The 21,416-nt window shown below is 45.4% G+C and overlaps 5 protein-coding genes across 6 annotated transcripts, besides 21 other annotated features; 2 read left to right on the top strand and 3 right to left on the bottom strand.

The window, feature by feature from the left end:
* Positions 1-193: 193 nt before the first annotated feature.
* Positions 194-1,681, bottom strand: EKO05_0007384 (uncharacterized protein; the record flags this gene model as incomplete). The annotated part of the gene is made up of 5 exons (XM_038943336.1): positions 194-687; positions 739-885; positions 932-1,336; positions 1,386-1,399; positions 1,473-1,681. 5 exons carry the CDS (start codon positions 1,679-1,681, stop codon positions 194-196), a joined length of 1,269 nt encoding a protein of 422 aa, XP_038793999.1.
* A 933-nt stretch (positions 1,682-2,614) lies between these two features.
* EKO05_0007383 (Thioredoxin-dependent peroxiredoxin) lies at positions 2,615-3,436 on the top strand (the record flags this gene model as incomplete). Its single annotated transcript, XM_038943271.1, has 2 exons — positions 2,615-3,002; positions 3,051-3,436. 2 exons carry the CDS (start codon positions 2,615-2,617, stop codon positions 3,434-3,436), a joined length of 774 nt encoding a protein of 257 aa, XP_038794000.1.
* A 1,679-nt stretch (positions 3,437-5,115) lies between these two features.
* Positions 5,116-5,151: a tandem repeat.
* A 130-nt stretch (positions 5,152-5,281) lies between these two features.
* Positions 5,282-5,860, top strand: EKO05_0007382 (uncharacterized protein; the record flags this gene model as incomplete). The annotated part of the gene is made up of 1 exon (XM_038947203.1): positions 5,282-5,860. The coding sequence occupies one exon, from the start codon at positions 5,282-5,284 to the stop codon at positions 5,858-5,860; it is 579 nt and encodes a 192-aa protein (XP_038794001.1).
* A 410-nt stretch (positions 5,861-6,270) lies between these two features.
* On the bottom strand, positions 6,271-10,350 carry EKO05_0007381 (uncharacterized protein; the record flags this gene model as incomplete). 2 transcript variants are annotated; one of them, XM_059637025.1, is made up of 6 exons in its annotated part: positions 6,271-6,551; positions 6,606-6,720; positions 6,778-7,044; positions 7,096-7,165; positions 7,218-7,955; positions 8,009-10,350. In XM_059637025.1, 6 exons carry the CDS (start codon positions 10,348-10,350, stop codon positions 6,271-6,273), a joined length of 3,813 nt encoding a protein of 1,270 aa, XP_059493008.1. The 2 variants fall into 2 exon arrangements, with proteins under 2 accessions (XP_059493008.1, XP_038794002.1); XM_038943292.1 differs by having other exon boundaries at positions 6,778-7,165.
* Positions 10,351-10,661: 311 nt separating this feature from the next.
* Positions 10,662-10,697: a tandem repeat.
* Positions 10,698-11,189: 492 nt separating this feature from the next.
* Positions 11,190-12,209, bottom strand: EKO05_0007380 (Quinate/shikimate dehydrogenase (NAD(+)); the record flags this gene model as incomplete). Its single annotated transcript, XM_038943428.1, has 2 exons — positions 11,190-11,926; positions 11,981-12,209. 2 exons carry the CDS (start codon positions 12,207-12,209, stop codon positions 11,190-11,192), a joined length of 966 nt encoding a protein of 321 aa, XP_038794003.1.
* A 381-nt stretch (positions 12,210-12,590) lies between these two features.
* Positions 12,591-13,048: a dispersed repeat.
* Positions 12,834-12,870: a tandem repeat.
* Positions 12,947-12,997: a tandem repeat.
* A 215-nt stretch (positions 13,049-13,263) lies between the features above and the next one.
* Positions 13,264-13,612: a dispersed repeat.
* Positions 13,613-13,669: 57 nt separating this feature from the next.
* Positions 13,670-13,997: a dispersed repeat.
* Positions 13,895-15,112: a mobile genetic element.
* Positions 14,559-14,592: a tandem repeat.
* Positions 15,113-15,122: 10 nt separating the features above from the next.
* Positions 15,123-15,150: a tandem repeat.
* A 15-nt stretch (positions 15,151-15,165) lies between these two features.
* Positions 15,166-15,195: a tandem repeat.
* A 14-nt stretch (positions 15,196-15,209) lies between these two features.
* Positions 15,210-15,619: a dispersed repeat.
* Positions 15,283-15,321: a tandem repeat.
* Positions 15,311-15,737: a dispersed repeat.
* Positions 15,738-15,784: 47 nt separating this feature from the next.
* Positions 15,785-15,869: a dispersed repeat.
* A 29-nt stretch (positions 15,870-15,898) lies between these two features.
* Positions 15,899-17,591: a mobile genetic element.
* Positions 16,505-16,552: a tandem repeat.
* Positions 17,589-17,787: a dispersed repeat.
* Positions 17,655-21,416: part of a mobile genetic element that runs on past the window's edge.
* Positions 20,894-21,009: a mobile genetic element.
* Positions 20,894-21,012: a mobile genetic element.

Genomic DNA, 21,416 nt, shown 5'->3' with positions numbered 1-21,416 from the left:
ACCAGAAGCCCACATACCCAGAGCGAACTGTTGTCCATTAGCCAGATCAGGTGACCAGAGGATTCTGTATGACTCACAATGGTGACACCAAGGCAGAAAAGGATTCCATTACAGATCGACCATAGGGTCATCAACTTGCTCTTGAACCAAGCTCCCCTGTGTTGATAGAACCACATAACCATGGGAAGTGCATCTATGATAAGTCAGCGATGTATTCGTATATACTGAATTTGCATGTCAACTTGCAGCTAAACCACGACCCAAACAATGAGGCAATGAGACCCAACAAGAGGTTGAAGTTTGGGATGGCTTCTGCCAGTAGCCATGCTACGACCCACAGCACAGCGCAAATTCCTACCCAGCTACCCAGGCTCTTGAAGCTCTTTTGATGGACGACGTTGGTTCCTTTCCACATTCGAATGTAGATATACTTGCAGGCCACAGAACCGTTGACTACGCCCGCAACTATGATGGTCGGAATTGCGAAGCCGAAAGCGATCTTGGTGACGATAGGGCTTGCCGAGCCGAGTGCAGGAGACGTTACAAGAGGACCAGCGTAGTAATAGATGACGGCTGACATGGTCATGTAAAACGTGACTGCGATACCTTGCTCGAAAAAGAGAGCCTTCTTGAAATCTCTTGGATCTCTCAGTTCGGCCTGGAAGGACAGGAAAGCAACATGTCCAGCTATTCTTTGTTAGTCTTGTGTCTGTCTCAAGCTCACAAGGAGATTCATACTGTATGCCAAAACGATGTTCAGAACTGGTCCCAGCCCTTTGACGAGAGGGACACCAGGTCTAACAGCAAGAATGTTGCCAACATCTGGCCTCGAAATGCCAATCCCGATCATAGCAATGAAGACAGCCAGGACGATACTTGCGCAAGCTATTACAGTCAATCTCGAGTCTTCCTCCTTCGACAGTAGACTTACAGAAATAAGACAAGTAGCTGACTTTCTTAAACGTTCTTGACAGTCCAAGTACGAAGCAGAGAACCATGCCAACAACGCTAAAAATTATTGTGCAGGCTCCATGGCCTGTCAAAGCATTCATAGCAACGGCGAAAGTTAATACGTGCGCACCGCTAATAAATACCAGGATCAGAATCGAGCCAGAAGCCATGACTTCTCTTCCTATGGGCCCAGCAATAAGCTCTCCACAGTCGGCGAAAGATTGTACCCTGGGATAAGCAAGCTTAAACTCGCCGATGAGCCATCCAGTGTAGGTTGCTATCAGGCCAAGAAAGCAAATGCACAAGAGACCTGGGACGAGTCCAAGAATTGCAAGAGCTTGTGGCAGTGCAAGAACGCCGAGGGATACGTTCTCAGCGAGCATTACTATGCCGTGTTAGGTGGAACATGCACTCAACCAGAAAAGAGTTCGTACAAACACCCGTCTCCCTGGCCGCACTGTTAGCCACATATGTCTATAAAGGGGTAAAGGAGGAACAGTCTGACTGATTTCATGACTTACCACCAATCACATGTCTTGTATTGGATCTCAGCACCGTCTTCGTTGCCGAAAACATCTTCATCTGCAGGCTGAGAGACAAACCTCTCGATATCTGACCCTGTGGCGACTCGCTCGATCTGAGGCTCGTCCGATCGTTCTGGTTTATCGACATCTTGTCCAGGCTGAGTGGAGACTGTTGGAGCACTATCTCTGTCCTTTGAAAACAACATACTCAATAAGCGATGAAACATCACGAGATGGAAAGGTATGGTGATCCCGCGTGGAACACTGAGAAAGAGTGACAAAGAGTTGGAGTTATAGAAAAGAAACAGGCTGCCAAGCCAAATATCAAGCAGAGATGATAATGACGGTGGTACCGAACATCCATAATCCACGTTTGGAAGAGAGAACCATGGGTGATGGACGTTCTCCACCCGAAAAGTCTCTCGCTCGGCTTCTACTGGCTTCTAACCAGTGTGGGTAGAGAAAATCCCAAGGTTCAAGAGATATTGAAGCCAATTTTTGATCTAGGAACATTGCTCGCTGGAGGCCCTTTGGTTTCACTGGCTAGTACTCCGCGGGAAGACAACCAGGGCACGCAAGCGTCTGCAGCGCGGGGTAGCATAATTCTTGACAGTCATTCTCTATGAGCAGTAACTCCAGTTCGACGTTCAACGCATATGTTGGCAGTTGGAGAAGCTTCAGAGTCGCACAAGAGAAGAAGACTAGAGCGGAAGCTATGACGTATAGGGACATCCTCTCCTTACCATACCACCAGCAACCAATTAAAGAGAGCGTGCGACCCCAGGTCTGGAGCTGAGGCTTGCAAGATAAAAGACGCACGCTCATGCAATCCACCTGATATCGAAATTGATGTGCAGCGTGCCAAGAGGGAGGCTGGAAGGCCGCAACACCGCGGAGGAATCCTCGGTTCTTCTGGTTCGGAGTCCAACACCCTTTGTAGACCACCCAGGTCGCATACAAGGGCTCGTAGTTAGACAGCACACAAACAGGTAAGCGCCAGTCGAGCCGCCTATATTTAGGTACGCGCAACTCCAGCTCCTCTATATCCGTGCGCATCAACCATCTTCCTCCCACCAGCATTGATAAGATATCACGATACTGACACGTCCGCGCACTAGCTACGCGACCAAATCTCCGACATGGTAGAGCTGCGCAAACGGAAGACGCCGCCTCCAGCCCCTGCGCGCCCAGCGAAGAAAGCGTCTGCGCCAAAGGGCAAGAAGTCTGCTAGCAAGAAAACAGCCGTAGAACAGGCCACCGAAGCTGTCTCCGAAGCTACAGCAGTCGTAACCGAGGCTGTAACCGGCGCTGTCGAGGCTGCGAAGGAGGCTGTTAACGGCGAGACCAAGCCTGCTGCTGCTGCATCTTCGTCTGGTCCGCCCAAGGCCGGCGACACAATCGACTTTACCAACTTTGGTGCAGAGATCGAGACCCAAGATGGGAAGAAGACAACGCTCGCAAAGCTCGTAGAGGAGAGCAAGGGCGGCGTTGTGCTGTTCACATATCCCAAAGCCTCTACGCCAGGATGTGAGTCGACGCGTCTCATTACCAGGTTCCCCGCTGACACGCGCACAGGCACTACTCAGGCGTGTCTCTTCCGCGATTCTTATGCGACCCTCACTGCGACTGGCTTCAGCATCTACGGTCTTTCCAACGACAGCCCTAAGGCGAACACCACCTTCAAGACCAAGCAGAACCTCCCTTACAACCTGCTGTGCGATCCCGGACAGACCCTCATCTCGGCAATCGGCCTGAAGAAGGCACCTAAGGGAACTACACGTGGCGTTTTCGTGGTGAACAAAGATGGCAAGGTGCTGGCCTCCGAGCCTGGCAGTCCTGCTGGAACTCACAAGGTCGTTCAGGACCTTGTCGCTGGGAGTGGTAACATAGGAAACGATGACACCGAGGCTGCGAAGACTGCTGCTGAGGTTGCTGACACGGCAGCAAATGTTGACAGTTAAGGTTGTGAAACTGTCTGTACTTAGCGTTCGTGATATCGTTTCAATTACCTTAAATCAACCTCGACCAGTGCTCCTGCCTTGTGTGCTCTTTCAAGCTCTTTGCCATCCCCTCCGCCCCAATGTCTTCAGGGTAGATGGTATCCTCGTCTCCAGCATCGTACCCAAAGTCTCTGAGCATCTGCCAGACTTGCAGAAGGTAAATTTTATGGTTCTCATCGCCTCTAGAGAACTTCTTGTACTCCTGTTCCAAGACCTGGTTGATTCCCTAATCGCCCGCGCGCTTCCTACCTAAGACCGCTAAGTAGATCGCCATGAACTAATGGTAATTAATCATGTAACTGTGTTCTAGTAATCAAGTGCCAGGCTGCACGTCTTCAACGAGCTTCTAGATTAGAGGACGAGTGTCTGGTCCAGTCCAGACGAGGGAGATGGTTTTGCAGCTGTCTTCGGTGTGTGCCAATCTGCACTTTTGGGGATATAGCTGTAAGTGCGAGGTCCTTGCCATGCTGAACCTCCATCTCAGCACATTGCTCTTCGGGCTGATGGCTCGCAGTAGTCTGTGCTCGTGAAGATGGCGTGGACACCGGCGAATACGATAGTCGAAGATTCAATATCGTCCACATCACCACGTCCTCAACACCGTGTGGTGCCCAGTCCTGTGCGGACAACTTCAAATGATCGCGGGGGATGGCGCGGATACGAGAGTTCTTGTCGACCTGGAAGATATCGGAGACGCCGCCACCTTTGGTTTCCTGTGATGCCCGTGACGACTATGAGCTTTGACATCCTGACGAAAGTAGTCAAAAGGTAAGTCAAGCTAGAAGAGGCGATAACTACAGATTAGGCTTTGTAAAGATAAGGCTCCTTTGGGGTGTTTATAACCTCAATCTCTTGATTCTGTAGATGTCTAGTTGGAGAGCAATGCCGCGGCTCTCTGAGGTAAGCAGGCGTCTGCAGCGATATCGTGCAGCGGCACTGTCTGGTCTTCGTTGGATAGGTAGAAGTAACACATCCCGTATCAAGATACTACAGCTCAATGATTCAGCAGAAATATTGCCATCCCTCATGGGCGTACCTTCGGCTATCCTGACTTTACCTGGCAGAAGTTCCCCACATGGTGGGATATATATCTCCCTTGAACAAAATTTAATTCGGTGAGCCTCCAGTGTCAGTCCAAACATGGAGATGAGATCCTACCGTGGAAAGCAGCGCATTTAGTCAAAGATCTGGACAGGCAGTGAACTACTGGAGGCGCTAATGCAGGTTGCTTATAGCTCCATTGGATGGCTTCTCTACGCCATACGTCATTGGTCAGACAAAGCACTTCGCGGTTCCCTCAAAGATCCCTAGCAACTCTCACCATCAATGCATATAAGCAAGCTGCATATCCTGAAGCCTCGGATCGTCGGATGTGGTTTTCTGTCCAGCCTTGATGGTGACTGAGCGCTGTCGCTGCAGCATGGAACCTTCGAACGAGGCTGCATCATCCGCAATCGTCCTGCAACGGATGACGCAGCAGTTGGAAGCCACTAGCCGTAGAGACGATTGGACCGGAGTGACTGATTCGGCAACTCGGCGACGATTGCAGAATCGCCATGCTCAAAGGAGTTGGAGTCAGTACCTCTCTTGACCTTCTTCGTCTCAGTGACTGAATTCACGTGCAATACAGGGAAAAGAAGGCAACGGCAGCAGCGGCAGCAGCAGCAACATCGGCAAGCTTCTTCTTCTACTACATCGCCGACTGACGCCTATACAACACAAGACGAATACCCCCACGATGTCGAAGTAATCCATATAAGCCGTGCCCAGGCCGCGAACTACGTCCCAGGTCGGATATGCAAGAACATGCTTCCTGGCGCGCAAGCCCGTCTAGACTTCTATGCCCGCCGCGCATACACAGAATACATGCTCCGGTCCCCTAGGCCAGCAGCGCTGCACACAGTGGTGCAACTCAACGTGCTGCACGCGCTGATGCAAAACGCCTCGACACTGCAGTTGACTCCAAAGTCGTTATGTGGCCTCGACTCACTATCACCATTCAACCGCACGGGTCCTATCCCACCCTCAGCTCTGAACGCAGAACTACCTCCGTCGCTTCAGCCAACAGCCCTGCAGACTTCCATCCCGCACAGACCGTGGATCGATCTCTTCCCTCTCCCCGAGCTCCGCGACGCAATTCTGCGCCTGAGTTGGACCGAGCTAGAGGGCGAAATTAGCACAGATCTCCTTGATGTGGATGAGGCTCAGGACGTGAGGCCGAATCTGATTGTTTGGGGTGATGCAGCAGACCCGGGGGCGTGGGAAGCTACGATGCCGTTTCTGAGGAAATGGGGATGGCTTGTGAGGGGATGTGAGGGGCTGCTGGAGAGTACGAACCATTGGCGGGAGAAGAGAGGAGATCGGAAGTTGATGATAAAGGCATGATGCAAAAGCCCTCTAACAAGAGGTAAACAGACCGTTGGCAAACAACTTGATGAGAAAAAACCATCAATTAAGGTCTTCTGTAAAGTAGAAAGCACCATCGTTTCGTGTGCTGAGGTGCTACGAGTTAATCATAGTGAACGATACCAGCCAGGGTCAATCAAATGCAGCCTCTCAAGAGCAATTCTCTTGCAGGTATCGCCATCTCCAGCCCAGCGGATAGGTTGATGACGCGATATGTTCTACCCGTCCCCGGCCAGGCGACCGCTGTCGCTACTTCGCACCACGTCTTCCTAGACATTGTTTCTTAGGTAGTGTATCTCAGAATCCAGTGTTTTACTTGACGATATCGACACGCCTACAGGGTAACGTTGTGGGGTTGATGTAAACCCTCCGCACATGGGACGTTTTGTCTAATCCTCGTATGGAATCGCGGCCGGGGCAGAAGTTGAACGCGTGTTCGCAGCTTCCTCGCGCCTCGCTTCCTCTTTCTTGAGAAACCTCTCAAGAGCTTTGAAATTGACGGGCTTCGTCATGAAGTGATCAATGCCAGAGTTCCAAGCCTCTAGCTTCGCGCTCGCAGACGCCAAGCCTGTAAGCGCGATGATGCAACAGCGCGGAACATTGTACTCTTGTTCGTATTGTCGTATGGCTCGTGTGGCTGACATGCCGTCCATGACCGGCATTGACATATCTGCAAGATCTGGTTAGAGACAATATATCAATTTCAACCAGAATTGCAACTCACCCATCAGAATGACGTCGAACTGCACCTGGGCTGACTGATATGCGCGCAGTGCTTCGAGGCCGTTTTCAGCTTCTGTGTATTCAAGATTGTACTTCTTCGTAAAAGCTATAAGAAGCTGTAGTGCAATTGTTAGCAGGACGTTAAGCTAGCGCATTAGTAGCGGTATGCTGACCCTTCGATTGATTGCATTATCGTCTGTGATAAGGACTCTAGATGAGTTGCTGCTTGACCTGCTTGGTATAGTAAGTTTTGGGCGGATTGGAAGCGTACGTTGTTCGATAAGCGGTGTTCGGATAGTTGGTGTTGGACTATTTGAGGAATCCGCTGGTACTGATGAGGACTGTGAGAAGTCTGTCTCGGCCCAGTGAGGCTGTCCCAGGAGTGGTGGCATCTCTACCAGACGGGGGGAGATGGTTGTCTGCTGTTCGGTGTGTGTTGGCTGTGGATAATTAGGCGTGGAAACAGGAGAGGGATTGGAAGCTGGTTGTACGTTCTCGTCCGGATGTTCGAATCGGTCGAGACATTTATTCAGCACATAAGCTAGCTTGTAGGGTCCGAGTCTGACTAGTGGTAAGCGAAAGACAGGTAACACTGAGTGAAGGCTCGACTAACGGCTGGGTCATGATTTCCACTACCGATTCCTTGTTCTTAACACGAACATCTGAACGAAGGGTCGACGCTTCAAGTGCGTCCAGCGCAACAAAAATAGTTACTGCTGCTTTTGAGGCTTTGACGTTGACCCTTTGATGCCTGACAGAGGCGAGATAATCGAATGATGGCTCTGGGCAAATGACGATATCAGCATCGTTACCTTCCCACTTTGTTGTTTGCGCAACATCCATCTTCAAGTGATCGGCCAGTGTTGTGGTCAAAGCATGAGTGAGTTTAGAAAGACCCTCGGCGTTTTGTGGCTCATCTACAATGTCCTGATTGGTTTCGGGCCGGCACAATATACAGACCTTGCGGCCTTTCAAGCGCGGCAACCACGAGATGTATTCGTCTCGTTGAGGCAGAGCAGCCTTTGCCGCCTCCGGTTTAACCAAAGAGAGTTTAACAGTAATGTGGGTGCCCGAGGAATGATCGCTAGTGATTTCGATTTTGCCACCGTGGGTCTCGATAATCTGCCGGACAATGCTAAGTCCTAGACCAATTCCCGAACTGTGTGGGTTTTCCTGTGAAAATGGCTGGAATGCCTTATTTGCGAGGAAAGCAGGGCTCATGCCAGTTCCTGTGTCCGTGACAGTAAACGTAATTGTTGTCGCAGAGCCAGTACTTCTGGCAACATCTGTAGCACGGAGCGAAATGGTCACATGCCCGGTGGCTGTGTATTTGATGGCATTGCCGAAAAGGCTGCGATGAGGTCAGTACATGTGAAAAGAATAGATTCTGGCAGCAGTTTATACTTCATAACTGCTCTCTTCCAAGAGCCTACAGGGAAGCAATACACCCAGTCCTGTTCAGGTGCAATATCCAGTACGATGTAGCAAGTCTTGCGTTTCGCTGTGACGTCGGCTTGCTCGGTATGACTGGGAGCAGATGCTGATTCTGTTGGAGATAAAGGTGCGTTCTTTGAACTCATGATTGGGAGGTACGAGGATCCAGCAAAGACAGCTTCCACAACTTCTTCGGTGGCTATGCCCAGATCAAATGCTGGATCTCGCAGACGTCGTGTTTTGAGAGGTTTGGATGACAGTCGCACGGTTTTTGTATTCTTGAGTCGTCTTGTGGAAACATTCTTCGTTGTCTCACTCATCTTGGAGTGATCCATGACGTGATTGATCGTATCGAGAAGAGTTTGGCCACATGAATTCAGTGAATTCAACATGCTGGTCTGAAAAGTGTCCAGTGGAGTGTCCTTGATGAACTCCAACGTCCCCAGTATGCCGTGCAAAGGCGAGCGAAGTTCGTGCGAGATAGAAGCCACAAAAGTAGTTTTCTGTTGATTCAGTGCAACGGCGTCCAGTCGTGACAATTCTCGCATGATTGAGTGGCTGAAAATGGTGAAGTAGGCCAGGTCCACGGACACTGAGAGCAGCCGATCTGCGTTGTTAGTCCAACAGAGACATCCAGCGAACCAACGCGATCTTTCATAGTCCCAGAAAGGCACAAAGGCCACGCTTCGTGCGCCTACAAGTAATTCAGATATAGCTTTCGAACTTCTAGATGCACGATCGTGTCTGCGGCTCGCTGTGGGACGTGTGTCATCTCTACTGGGCAACAGTTCTTCGCGTGAGCTCCTGTTCGAAGACGAGTCATCTGTCGAAGACATGGAAACACCCATGGTTGTGTAGTTGAACACCTTTCCATGAGGGTATTCGCGCAACAATCGGGCGAGGCTATTCTCGGTAAGAGACCCAACTCCCGGTGTGCCATCTGGGTTTATAACCGGTCTAGATGGCGCAGCTCCAAGAACTTGACACTTTTTCGATGAAGACGAACCTGCGCTCATGTTGTTGCTGCTGTTGTTGCTGCTTTCCTCGCTTGACTCCGACTTTGAATGAGCTCCGGCGGATTCGGTAGCATCTGAAAGGCTCCCATTTGTACGTTCGCGCTCCGGGGCTGCCGGATGCTGGCGATGCCCAGTTGCTGCGATAGATGCATCAAGAATCAGGACTCCGTCTAGGCTACTGGATGCCAGCATGACATTCGCCGCTCGTGCGAACATTGATTTTGCGTTCGTAGGCAGAATAGTATCCTGCAGCGCTCGTAACGATGTGTTGCGAGTAGAACCGGCTCGTACAGTATCCGAGCCAGTGGAGAAGCGCTGTAGGTTTGGCCGCGAAGAGCCCTGGCCAGATTCCTGGGAGTCGGCCTGTGATGGTTGTGTTAAAGAGCGATTCGATTCGTGGGCCTGTGATGGAGGATGCTTTTCCGCCGAAGTATCGTGCGCAGTGTGTGAGTCAGCATCGGACCCTGTCGTTGATGTTGTTGATGTTGCCGCAGAGGACGAGTGTGAATCTTCTGGATCGTCTGGATCGAGCTGGTCGATGCTGGCGAGTGGCAGTAGAGCAGATGCGCCTTCTGCAAAGGAAATGAGGCCTCGAGTGAGCTTCTCACCGCGCTTGAATCGGTCTCTCACGGTATACGTGCCCAAGTACTCAACAACAGCGGCCGAAAGGTCCTCGAGGTATCTCACGTCTTGGTCAGCGACGCCCGAAGGTCGCGGTTCATCGTCCAAGACGCAAAGGGCGCCAATGACGGCGCCTCTTGGATTCACGAGTGCTGCTCCAGCATAGAAACGTAGACGTGGGCCATGGCGGACGTAGGTGCGACTTGCGTGTCTTTCGCTGTCGTGGAGATCTTTGTTGACGACGACCGACGTTGCCTCTGCGGCGGCGAGTGTTGCAGGGATGAATTCCAGGACCTGCTCACATACACCCCAACTTCGTGGGATGCTGACGCTCCCGAGCCACAGAGGGTTGGGTGCATCTGCTTTGCCCTCGGCGACTGCGCGCAGTGAGGAGCGAGGCGTCGCCTCGGCCAGGACATGCTGATGCGTGTCGTCTATCAGCGAGACCAAGGCACGCTGCGCGCCCATGCGCAGGGCTGCAAGCTGGACCAGCGCAGTGAGGGCCGAGTCTGAAGAGGGCTGCGCATGGTAACTAGGAGGCAGGGAGCACGATTCTGGCTCAGGGCCCAGCTCGTCGAGCTGCGGTAGGTCGCGGTAGGCAGAAACATACTGAAGCACTTCCCGTTCTCTCTTCTTCTCCGAGACGGGCTTGATGCGCGACGCCGGTCGACTCATGTCGACAAGTGCGGGGTGGAACAGGCGGCAACCACCTCAGGCTCCACGCTCTGCAGGAGTTGTCACCGAACTCACGGAAGCACGAGGGCGTAGAAGATGTCGAGCAGCTGCGCGACGTCTGCGCTCCACAGTCTGCGATTATTTTCGCCCCGCAGCGCTCTGCAGGTCCAGGTCCAGACAGGGCGAGGCTAGATCGCCACTGTCCTCGCACCTAAGATCTATGATTTGCATGCTTGGGCCGTTCTGACCTAGCTTCCTGGCATGGACGGAACGGCAAGTTGATATGACCCGGCAGAAGCGTCTTGTCCGGTGGGTTTAGGTTTTAGGTTTTAGGGCCTAGGTTTTAGATCGCGCGCAGCGGAGATGGATGCTACCCGTCCGTGAGTGAGGACCGCTTGATGTGGCGACAGCTTGACCCATCCACCCATCCACATGGACGCACCGGATACGCTCCCAGCCAACACGCGTGCCGCGCCCAAGCCCTGTCTGACTAATCGAAATCTGACTAACCGAACGCGACTCGGAATAATTACCCACATCCGGATCGCCGTTTGACGGCCCGGCTGCGTTCGTCAAGCCCACGTTGATGTGAGTGACATGTGTTGCAGCGCCCCTGGCTTGCAGGAAGACCAACCAAGCGCGCCAGCGCCTGCAAACGGCAGTCGTAGTCTTGATGTACAGTTCGTTCCTGGCCTGGAGTGCGAAGGCCCCAGCCAGCGACTGTCGCGCTGTAAAGGTGCGGCTGGTGGCACAGCATGATTCGGCGTTAGTTACAGCATGAGATACGTCTATGAAGTTCCGAAAGAAGCAGAACGAGAAGTTACTTTTATACACAGCCGCTAGTGTCGTGCCTCAGCCAGCTTGGCCGCGATGACCGCCTGGACCTTTGCCTTGGGCAGCTCAGATACCGACTTGCCTGTCCAGTACCTGTCCTGCTCCAGGCCCTGGTAAATCATAGCTTCCGTGCCCAGGATGAGCTGCCACCCAGCCTTTTCACTGATGCCGGCGATTTCCGTCCATGGCGAGGGATGGTAGCACATCTCTAGGATCGCACCCTTGTGTGGCTTGTTCAGGAAGGTCTCGAGCACGGCTCTTGCCTCCTTCTCCTCGGCTGTCTTGGGTGGGAAGTCTGGCACGCATGCCACGATTGCACCAACCCCCTCGAGTTGTTCGGCTTGCGCAGCGGTCGATACGTCGATAAGCGAGTCGCCGAATCCCCTCGCTGTGCATTCGTCAATGACTGCCTTGACCTCGTTGCGGTCGCGATTGACAAGGTAAATCCTGCTAGCCTTCATCCACTTTCTTAGCGCGTAGACTGCGCTCCGGGCCGCACCACCGCCTCCCACCACCATGGCTGGCCGGTTTTCATAGCTTGCCGCGGCATCCTTGACGTTGCAGACGAAAGCATCTCGTACGCCGACAACATCGGTGTTGGTGCCGCAGAATATCCGTTTTCCAGTTGTGGGATCCTCCTTGAGGAAGAGTGTGTTTACCGCACCGACCTCCCTGCCCTCTTCTGTGATCTCGTCCAGGTGTGGAAGAATTGCCATCTTGTGTGGCATAGTCACCGACGCGCCTACGAGGTCAATCAGTGTTGAACGTCGAGGCGTTGCAAGACCTCAACACGTACCGTAGAACTTTGGGTCCTGCCTGACTCTTAGGAACAGCTCCATGTCTGTCGACTCTAGATAGAACTGGTTCCAGTTCAGGCCAAGGTCTGCATATACGGTGTTGTGAAATAACGGCGACATGGAGTGTGCGATAGGGTAGCCGAACAGGTATCCATGACGCTCAACACTTGAGGTGTCTGGCACCGCCGTCTGCTGCGTTGTGGCTGTCGTTGCCGTGGACATTGTCATGGTTTCAGTGATGACGAATGGTCGTGGTGGACGGGTTCCAATGGTAGACAGAGCTCTTCACGGGGAGAGTGACAGAGGGACGGAGCAAGTCCTGACCAGACGCTGGCTATATTAAGGCTCTTGCTCTACAATCTAACGGAATCCCTTTCCAACGGAGACACACGCTTTGTGGAGTGCTGTGGAGAGGTTTGGAGGAGGGCTGACAGCTACGGGTAAAGGCTCACCCCAACAAAGTACTCAACGCAGTCGTCGCGCACTGGATGCTTCACGTTGTTTTTGCAATGTCCCCCCGCCAAGTGGGTAGAGACATCTTCCGAGATCGGGGAGGATTTACCCACAGCCAGGCTATCGACTTGCAGACGCTGTAGCCAATGAATACGTTATCTCATCCACATCCGCCCTACAGAGCTTCTTAGCGTCTAACCTAGCTCTAATAAACTCTAGCAAAGTTACGCTAACTCTAGCAAGGTCTAGCAAAGTTACGCAAACTCTAGCAGCTAATTAGAGGACGTAGAGGCAGAGTAGGGCAAAGCTCTATAGAGTGTCTAAGAGTTTTTAGTTTAGTAATGTATAGGATGTAATTTTGCGTTTATAGAGTGTAAGTAGCAATCTTTTACCCTATAGTTATTACTACTAATACTATTAAATTATATTAGTTTTATACATAAATTAGTTTTAAGACCCTAAGATATTATTTATATATAACTTAGAAAACCTAGCTATACGTCCTTAGCTGTTACTACATATTAAGATACTACCTACTAGCCTACTTTCTAACGTACTAACTAACATATTTTTACCTTAGTATAGCCCTACTAGTAAGTCTATATTATTACTAACCCTATAACTTAATAATTCTACTAAACTTACGCCTTAGGACAGCTCTAATTCTTTATTAGATAGTAATAATAGAGCTAACGCTAGTATACTAAGACAACGTAGATATATTAGAATAAAGACAAAGTTAAAAAGGATCCTTTAGACGTTATAAAGCATTAGCTAGTTATTTAATAACTTTCTAAAGGTCTAGGTTAGTTTAATAGAGTATTAATAGACTATTAAGGTGTGCTATACTAAGTACTAATTATATACCTAGTAGTATAATATCCTTAATTATATAATTAAACACTTTAGAAAGAAGGATGTTCTAGGTAATAATATAAGGTTTGCAGACAGTATTAGGTTAGAACTAGAGCACCTAATTATAAGAAAGCTATTTAGCAAATTTAGGTTTTTAGACACTACACCTAATTAAATTAACTACGCTACTGCTATTTAGACTATTAAGACTTATACTTCTTAGTAGTACAGCATATTGTAGGTTCTAATAGTAAACTATTACGCCTACTAACCCTTATACGCTGCTGCTAAAGACTATATTACAGTTAATAAATAATTAGTCTCTATTACTAGTATAGTATACTTCTTTTATATAAGACAAGAATTAGACATAATACTAACTATTATAGATCTATATCTTTAGGGGTTAGAAGTACTATAGTGTGTAGTTTAGATGCTGTATAGATTAGGGTTATATTACTTATACTATACTAGACTTAAGTAGATAAAAAAGCTTAAAGAATATACTAAGGTATGTTATCTTACTTTCCTAGGCTATACCTGTATAAGTCTGCTAGAGTTAGAGAGACATATATAAGCCTGTTTTTATCTAAAAGGCCTATATAAGTCTACTAGAGTTTACTAGAGTTTACTTAAGTCTATCTTACTGCTAGAGTTTGCTAGAGTCTATCTTATATATCTACTAACAGTAGTCTAGTCTATATAACTAAATATTTAGGCTAATTCTATACTAGAAGCTCCTCTAGGCCTAGGCTTTAAACTAATAAGCTGTTACTATTTATAATAATATTAACTTTACTAATTATAAGCGCTATAAGCAGGTTAGCTATACTATAGAGTTTTATTTCTTTACTAACACTATATAGGTTATATGTAACTAACTACTAGTAAGTAGCCTAACCTAGGATATGCACAACTAGTCTATACTACTAGAGTTTAATAACATTATTACTAGCCTAGGTCTCTATACTAGTAACAGCTTTACTTATAATATCTTAATGTTCTTTATCTTTAAGGCTGTCTAGCGCCTATATAGTTCTGCTATTCTTAAGGTGTTTAAGGACTACAAGGACATACTACTATCCTTTCTACTATAGAGTCTACTACTGCTATTAAAGACTTAGTTCTAGCAATTTGCTAGTATTATAGTAAATAAAGGAACTATTAAAGGGATATACTAGGTCTATAATAGCATCTTCCTTAAACAGCTAGGGCTAACTAAAGACAATAACATTACACTAAGAAGTAATTTTATAAACTAGCTGTTTCTTATATATAGTAACTAGCTTATAGTATATTATATCTAAAGCGTATAAAACAAACAACAGTATACTTAGCAGGATTACAACTATTAAGAGTAGATCCTTAGGGTCTCTGTGTAGTTCTATATCTAGATAAATCTGCTATACACTATTATACGCACTTACAGCATAGTAGTAGTAGAGGAGTTAAATATTTACACAGTGTATAGTAATGCTTTGCTATAGAACAGGTTATAGAATAGTAAAGAGAACGTAAAGTACTATCTTATAGAGCCTATTATTGCATAGGGATTTACTACCTATATAACTACGTTGTTCTACAGTGCTATATAACAAGCTAGGTGCCTTAACATTAACGTTAATATCTACAGCTAGAAGGAGGACCTCTATACTGCCATCTAGAAGCTTATAGCTACCTAGTTCTTAGAGTTAGTTAAGGACGTCTAGAACACTGCATTTGCTAGATTAACTTAGGTAAAAAATACTACTAATGTTAACTTTGTTACTATGTGTTAGTTCCTATAAGAGACTAAGTTATTCTTAACAGTACAGCGCGCAGTACGGTGGTAAAAGGGTAGGGGTTGGGTAGGGGTAGGGTACATCACGTGATGTACCCCTACCCTACCCTACCCCTACCTACGCTAATTCTATGCTAAGAGGGTAGGGGTAGGGTAGGGTCCATATGGGGTACAGGTAGGGGTAGGGTAGGGTCTACATAGGGTATGGGTAGGGGTTAGGTAGGGGTTAGGTAGGGGTTAGGTAGGGTAGGTGTCAGCGTCCAACTCTTTAACTAAAGCAGTTATTGCAAAACCTTGTACTACAGAAATGTAGAGCAAAACAAGCGCTTTTAAACAGTCCATATTCTGTAAAATTCTAATTAAAACTAATAGAGTTACAGCAGTTGTTGTGTAAGTCCTAGGTTGTTACAGTGTAGGCCTACGTAAGAACTGCTCTAGCTATACTAGTTTTAATCAGAATCTTACAGTATATAGACCGTGTAAAAGCGCTTGTTTTATTCTATATTTCTGTAGTACAAAGTTTTACAATAACTGCTTTAGTTAAAGAGTTGGACGCTGACACCTACGGGCCCTACTTAGGCCTACCTCTTCCCTACAGACCCTACCCTAAACTCTACCCTACCCTACCCCTACCTCTGGTCCGTGCGGACTGTACCCTACCCCTACCCTACGCTAGAGGTACCCCTACCCTACCCCTACCTAACATCCGTGTAGACCCTACCCTACCCCTACCCTATGTGGACCCTACCTCTACCCTACCCCTACCCCTGGTCCGTGCAGACCGTACCCAACCCCTACCCAACCCCAGGGTACCCCCTACCCTTTTGCCAGCGTAGCGCGCAGTAAAGTATAGCAATATTAGCATCCTCTAACATGTAGTTAACCTGCTTATAATTATGTTCTTTAGGGCTAGCTAGAGTAACTACAGGCGTAAGATGCTGTACTATTAGTAGCTGCTCTTACCTGCTAATATAGACGTGCTTTAGCATATAATCCTTATATCTAGCTTAGTTAATTAGTGTGGCTTTAGTAACTCTTTTAAGCCTATTAACTTGTTACTTAAGCACCTTAACTGTGCTTGCAAGATTAACCTACAGAACAACAAGAACTCTACTTATAATATTAAGGTAGTGTTTAAGCAGACTACTCTTTATAACACCTATGTTTAGTTAGTACGTAATTATATTAAGAGATAGTTTAGCAAGTAAGCGTTTAGGGCCTACACCTCTTTATCTGTAGTTAAAGATATATTCCTATTAGTATAGATATTATACTTTTACAGATAGTCTACTAAATAGAGTAGTAATTAACTTCCTAGGTTACCTATATACGCATCTCTAGACATCTGTGCTAAGGGTATGCATAAACTAGAAGTATAAGTAGATTAGTTTAACGCTAAGTACATCTATTAATCTGCTATTAGAGATATACCTGTTATTAATAATACTAAGGATACTAGCTTTATTAATATTAATAATATTAACCTATAGGAGTATGCTATAGTTGTATATAAGGGTTATAATTAGCATAATAACTCTACTATTTAGGTTAAGTCTTAGGAGATAGACATAATTAATTTTATATAGAAGTTAGTGTCTCTCTTACTTAGCAGACTAGAGTAAGTCCTTCTTACTACTAATAGTAGACTTAGTGCCTAGTAAGTATAACAGCTTTTAGAGGACTTTAGATAGGACCTAGGTTAGCCTGTTAAGTACAACAGGGTCTAGAGGACTTTAGACAGGACTTAGGTTACTTTTAACTATATCTAGTTTATCTGTGCTTATAATCTTCTAACAGACACTAGTTATACGCCTATAGGCCCTAAGAACAGTAACAGGTATAAGGTTAGATGTGTAGGATAGGCTAATAAGGTTAGTTTGTACTATACGCAGGTGTAGGTTATAGTGTTAATAGAGGAGTAGGACAGGTCTTATAGGCTAGAATTATAGGCGTAAGTTAGATCTAAGAGTAATATTTAAGTAGGATAAGAATAGCTGCTGCTAGAGTTTGTAAGAGTTACTAGCGCAAGCGTTAGTTAGCTGCTAGAGTTTAAGATCTGCGCTAGTACCTCCTACAGACTCTAGTAGCTAACTAACGCTTGCAGCATAGTAGGACGCCCTACCTTAGCTAAATCTTCCTGTCCCTACCCGTACTAAACTACTATTATTACCTAAAGCTATCTAATATCTTAATAATATGCTTTCCTATATACCACAATCTTACCCTTACTAGAGCTTTAACTATTTAGAGCTCCTATTGCTACCTTAACACTACAAGCACAGCTAGAAGTTAGGAGTTAAGAAGGCTGTAACTAGGAAGTCTAAGACTAAGGTTACTAGATATAATTGTTGCCTAATAGTAGGTTCTTATCTAAAGCGTCTATCTCTTTATGCTAACCTAACCTAGAGAATTAAAACCTAGTCTATAGCTATATAGCCTAAAGCCTATAATAAGCCCTCTTTGTCTACTATCTATATATTACCTCTACTCCTCTATACGCCTTAACTACTAATATACCCTACTGTTAGGTCCCTAGTCCCTAGGTGCTCCGCACTAAGACCGAAGACTAAAGACCTGGTAAATGGAGCAGGGGTGGCGTATCTATATAACCTGGCCAGATTGCTCTAATTACTTAGGAGCAATTTGTCTATCTATAACCTGCAATTACACTCTCTATCTTTAAGTGCTTAATAACGTGCCACCCTTCCTGAAAGGGATCCTAATATTTAAATCGCTCCCTAATACACGTTGTTAAAATGCAGACTAGACAACAGAGCCAATAAGTAAGCTAGTCTAAAAGCAGTTAACCCTTAGGTACACCAGTGCCCTCTGGATTTATTGTTAAGGAAGACTCTGCTACCGCTTGCATCTAAAGCCAACCTCCCTCTGCTAAAGGAGACGCTGCAGAGAACTCTAGTCTAGCTAAAGGTGGAGTAAATAAGCAGAGACTAGGAGGACAGTTACTAACTCCTCCTAGGCCATAAACACCTATAATGGTCCAGAACGCTACACTATGTTCTCTAACAGACTAAGAACTAGCAGATCTCCGCAATTGGTTAAAAAGAACCTAGAGGCAAAGTAAGATTGATTAACTCTGTTAATTAAGGGCTAAATATAAGTTAGGAGACACATTAGTACTCCCTCTAACCATAACTCTACTTAGGACCCTTATAAAAACATCCTTAGGTCTATTAGGCAACCTTCTAAAGCTAGATCTACTACAAAGATACAACAAGAAGTTAAGAGCAGAATACAACTACTAGGAACATAACTGTAAATTGTATTTCCTATACTTACTAATTAACTTTACAAAGGAGAGCTAGAAGGTGGATTTTAGGATAATATACCTTTCTAAGCCACTTAAGACTCTATAGAAATCCTATTATACAACAGAACAGACTAGTTCTCTATCCTAGCTACCTACCTAGGAAATACTGAAAGCTGTTATGTTAAATGCCCTAGGAACGCTGTTAGAACAAAAAAAACAAGCCTACAAGACTCTTAAGAGAATCTAACAGAAGCTAAATTAGTTACCTATAGATTTGCTAGATGCCCTTTAACCCTTATAGGAAGAACTAGGCTTAGCTTAAACCCTAGAACTCTAAGTAATAGAGTATATCTTAGCTCTACATAAAGACATTTAGAGAGATCTATTTCTACTCCCTATTAATAGACGAAGTAACCTTCTAATAATAGAAGAACATGCAAACGTTATCTACTGCAGAAAGAACCTAGATAAAGAATTAAAGGCTACTCCTGCAAAGAGGTGGCCATAAAAGGCTAGCAACAAGAGAGAAGAGGTAGAGGAATTAGAAAAACCCCTAAAGAAACAAAAATAGGCTAATAGAGGCTATAACAGGCTGTCTGCACACAGAACTACTAGCACCTAAGATAAGGGCAAGGGTTAGACCTGTTATAACTGCAGAAAGTTTAGTTATACTGCAGCTAAGTGCTAAAGCCCTCTAAAGGACAAGGGTGACACAGCTAACCAGAAGGACACCTTAGTGGAATCTAAGGAAGGCTTAAACACTAATTTAGGAAAAGGGAAAGGGTAGAAAGACTAATCCTATACCTTTCCGCCTATATTACGTTAAACTAGGAAATAAGGGACTTAGGGAAATTAAGGGGAGCCCTTTACTCTTATCCCTCTTAGTTGTTAACTGTGCAGTGCACAGTTTAATCCTCTAAGCCTATAGAAGCTATAATTAATAGAGGTTCCTAGCTAAACTTAATGTTAGCTACTCTAGCAAAGGAACAGGAGCTCTAAGTAGACCCCTTACCTAAGCTGCTAGCAGAAGGCGTAGATAGGGGTAAATTAACAGTGTATAGTACCACAACAGTAGATATAACTATTACTAATTCACATAGGCATAAAAAGACCTATTAAGTACTATTTATAGTAACAGACCTCTAAAGATACTTAGTGTACTTAGGTCTACCCTAGATTAATATAGTTAATCTAAGAATTAGCTACGCTACTAGACGCATACTCTTTTAGAGGAACAAGGACAATAAGGTTATCCTGTTTACTAAAGTAGCTATAGAAGACGCTAAGCAGTTTAAGAGTAGTATAAGAGAACCTAATACGGACGTCTACGCGTACCTTATTAACTTCGTAGGCTATAGAGGGTTAGAAGATGACACTATAGGTTATTTACCTCCAGAATATGCAGAGTTTGCAGATGTAGGCTTAGAGGAGGACTCTAAGAGTCTCCTAGAGCATAGCCACCACAATCTGTCTATAACTCTAACACCTAATAGTGTTCTACCTTACTAACTATTATATAACCTCTTAGTAACTAAGCTAGAGATACTTTAAAACTATCTTTAGGAGTATATAGCAAGAGGATAGATATGTTACTTAAAGTCTCTAGTAGGGGCACCTATACTCTTTGTAAAGAAGAAAGACAGTAGCCTAAGACTTTACATTAACTATTAGGGCCTTAATAAGGTTACAGTTAAGAACTAACACCTACTACCTCTAATTACAGAGTTACTAGAGAGGCTCTCTTAAGCAAGGTATTTTACTAAGCTTAATGTAAGAGAGGCCTACTATAGGATTTGTATTGTAGAAGGAGATAAGTAGAAGACTACTTTCTATACTAGATACAGACAATATAAGTATATAGTTATACCTTTTAGCCTAACTAATGCCTCTGCCTAGTTTTAAGTATATATTAACTATGCTCTTACAGGACTAGTTAACGTATATTACATTGTCTATTTAGACAATATCCTAATCTACTTAGAGACAAAAGAAACCTACATACAGTATGTAAAGGATGTACTACAGAGACTACGTAAGTCTAAGCTATACATTAAACTTAGTAAGTATAAGTAGTACACTTAACGTATAGAGTATCTTAGATACGTAATTAGCTCTAAAGGAGTTAGTATTAACCTAGAACAGGTGAAAACAATCTAGGAGTGGCCACAACTACAAACAGTCTAGGATATTTAAGTATTTATTAGCTTTATAAACTACTATTAACAATTTATCTACAGTTTCTCTAAATTAGCTTTACTATTAACTAAGATAACCTACAAAACCCCAGGATCCGCTAGGGGAGGTCCAGCAATAAGGAGAGAAGAAAGCCAGAAAATTAACATTAGCGAAAAAGGCAGATCTGCTTTCTAGAAACTTAAAGACGCTTTCACCTAAGTACCTATACTCTCCTACTTTAATCCTTATAGGAAAACAAGAGTAGAGGTAGACGTGTTAGGTGGCGCGATCTTAGGCATACTGAGTTAATATGTACCAGAAGATGTTAGAATAGGTTAATAGAGGCTAATTAGTTTCTTTTCTTGTAAATTAATCTAAGTGGAATACAATTACAATACTTATAACAAAGAACTGCTAGCCATTATTAAGAGCCTAGAACACTGGCGCCACTACCTTAAAGGTATACACTTTAAGGTCCTTACAGACTATAAGAACCTAAAGTAGTTTATAGAGAATAAAACCCTTAACTATTACCAGGTTTAATCCTATCTAGCCCTAACTTAGTTTAATTTTATCCTTATATATCAACTAGGGACTACTAATCCTACAGATAGACCTTTAAGGCAACTAGACTATAGAGTAGAGATAGAGAAACCTTTGTTAAAGTATAACAAAGCCTTTGTTTAGCCTCTTTAAGACTTGCTTACCTCTTAAGGAAAGAACAATTTCCTAGTGTTAGCTGTTACAACATAGGCATCCTAAAGGTCTAAAGAACAATCAGAAGTTGTTAAAGCCCTCTAGAATTTCTAAGTAAAGGAAAGTACTACAACTAGGGACCTACACAACCATAAGGAAGAGTCTATAGTTAAACTAGACTTAGAGGCAACCTCTAAGGGATACAATA

This window comes from Ascochyta rabiei, chromosome 12, assembly GCF_004011695.2.
Source record: "Ascochyta rabiei chromosome 12, complete sequence".
NCBI classification, from domain to species: domain Eukaryota; kingdom Fungi; phylum Ascomycota; class Dothideomycetes; order Pleosporales; family Didymellaceae; genus Ascochyta; species Ascochyta rabiei.
This window is presented reverse-complemented; position numbering and strand designations above follow the sequence as displayed.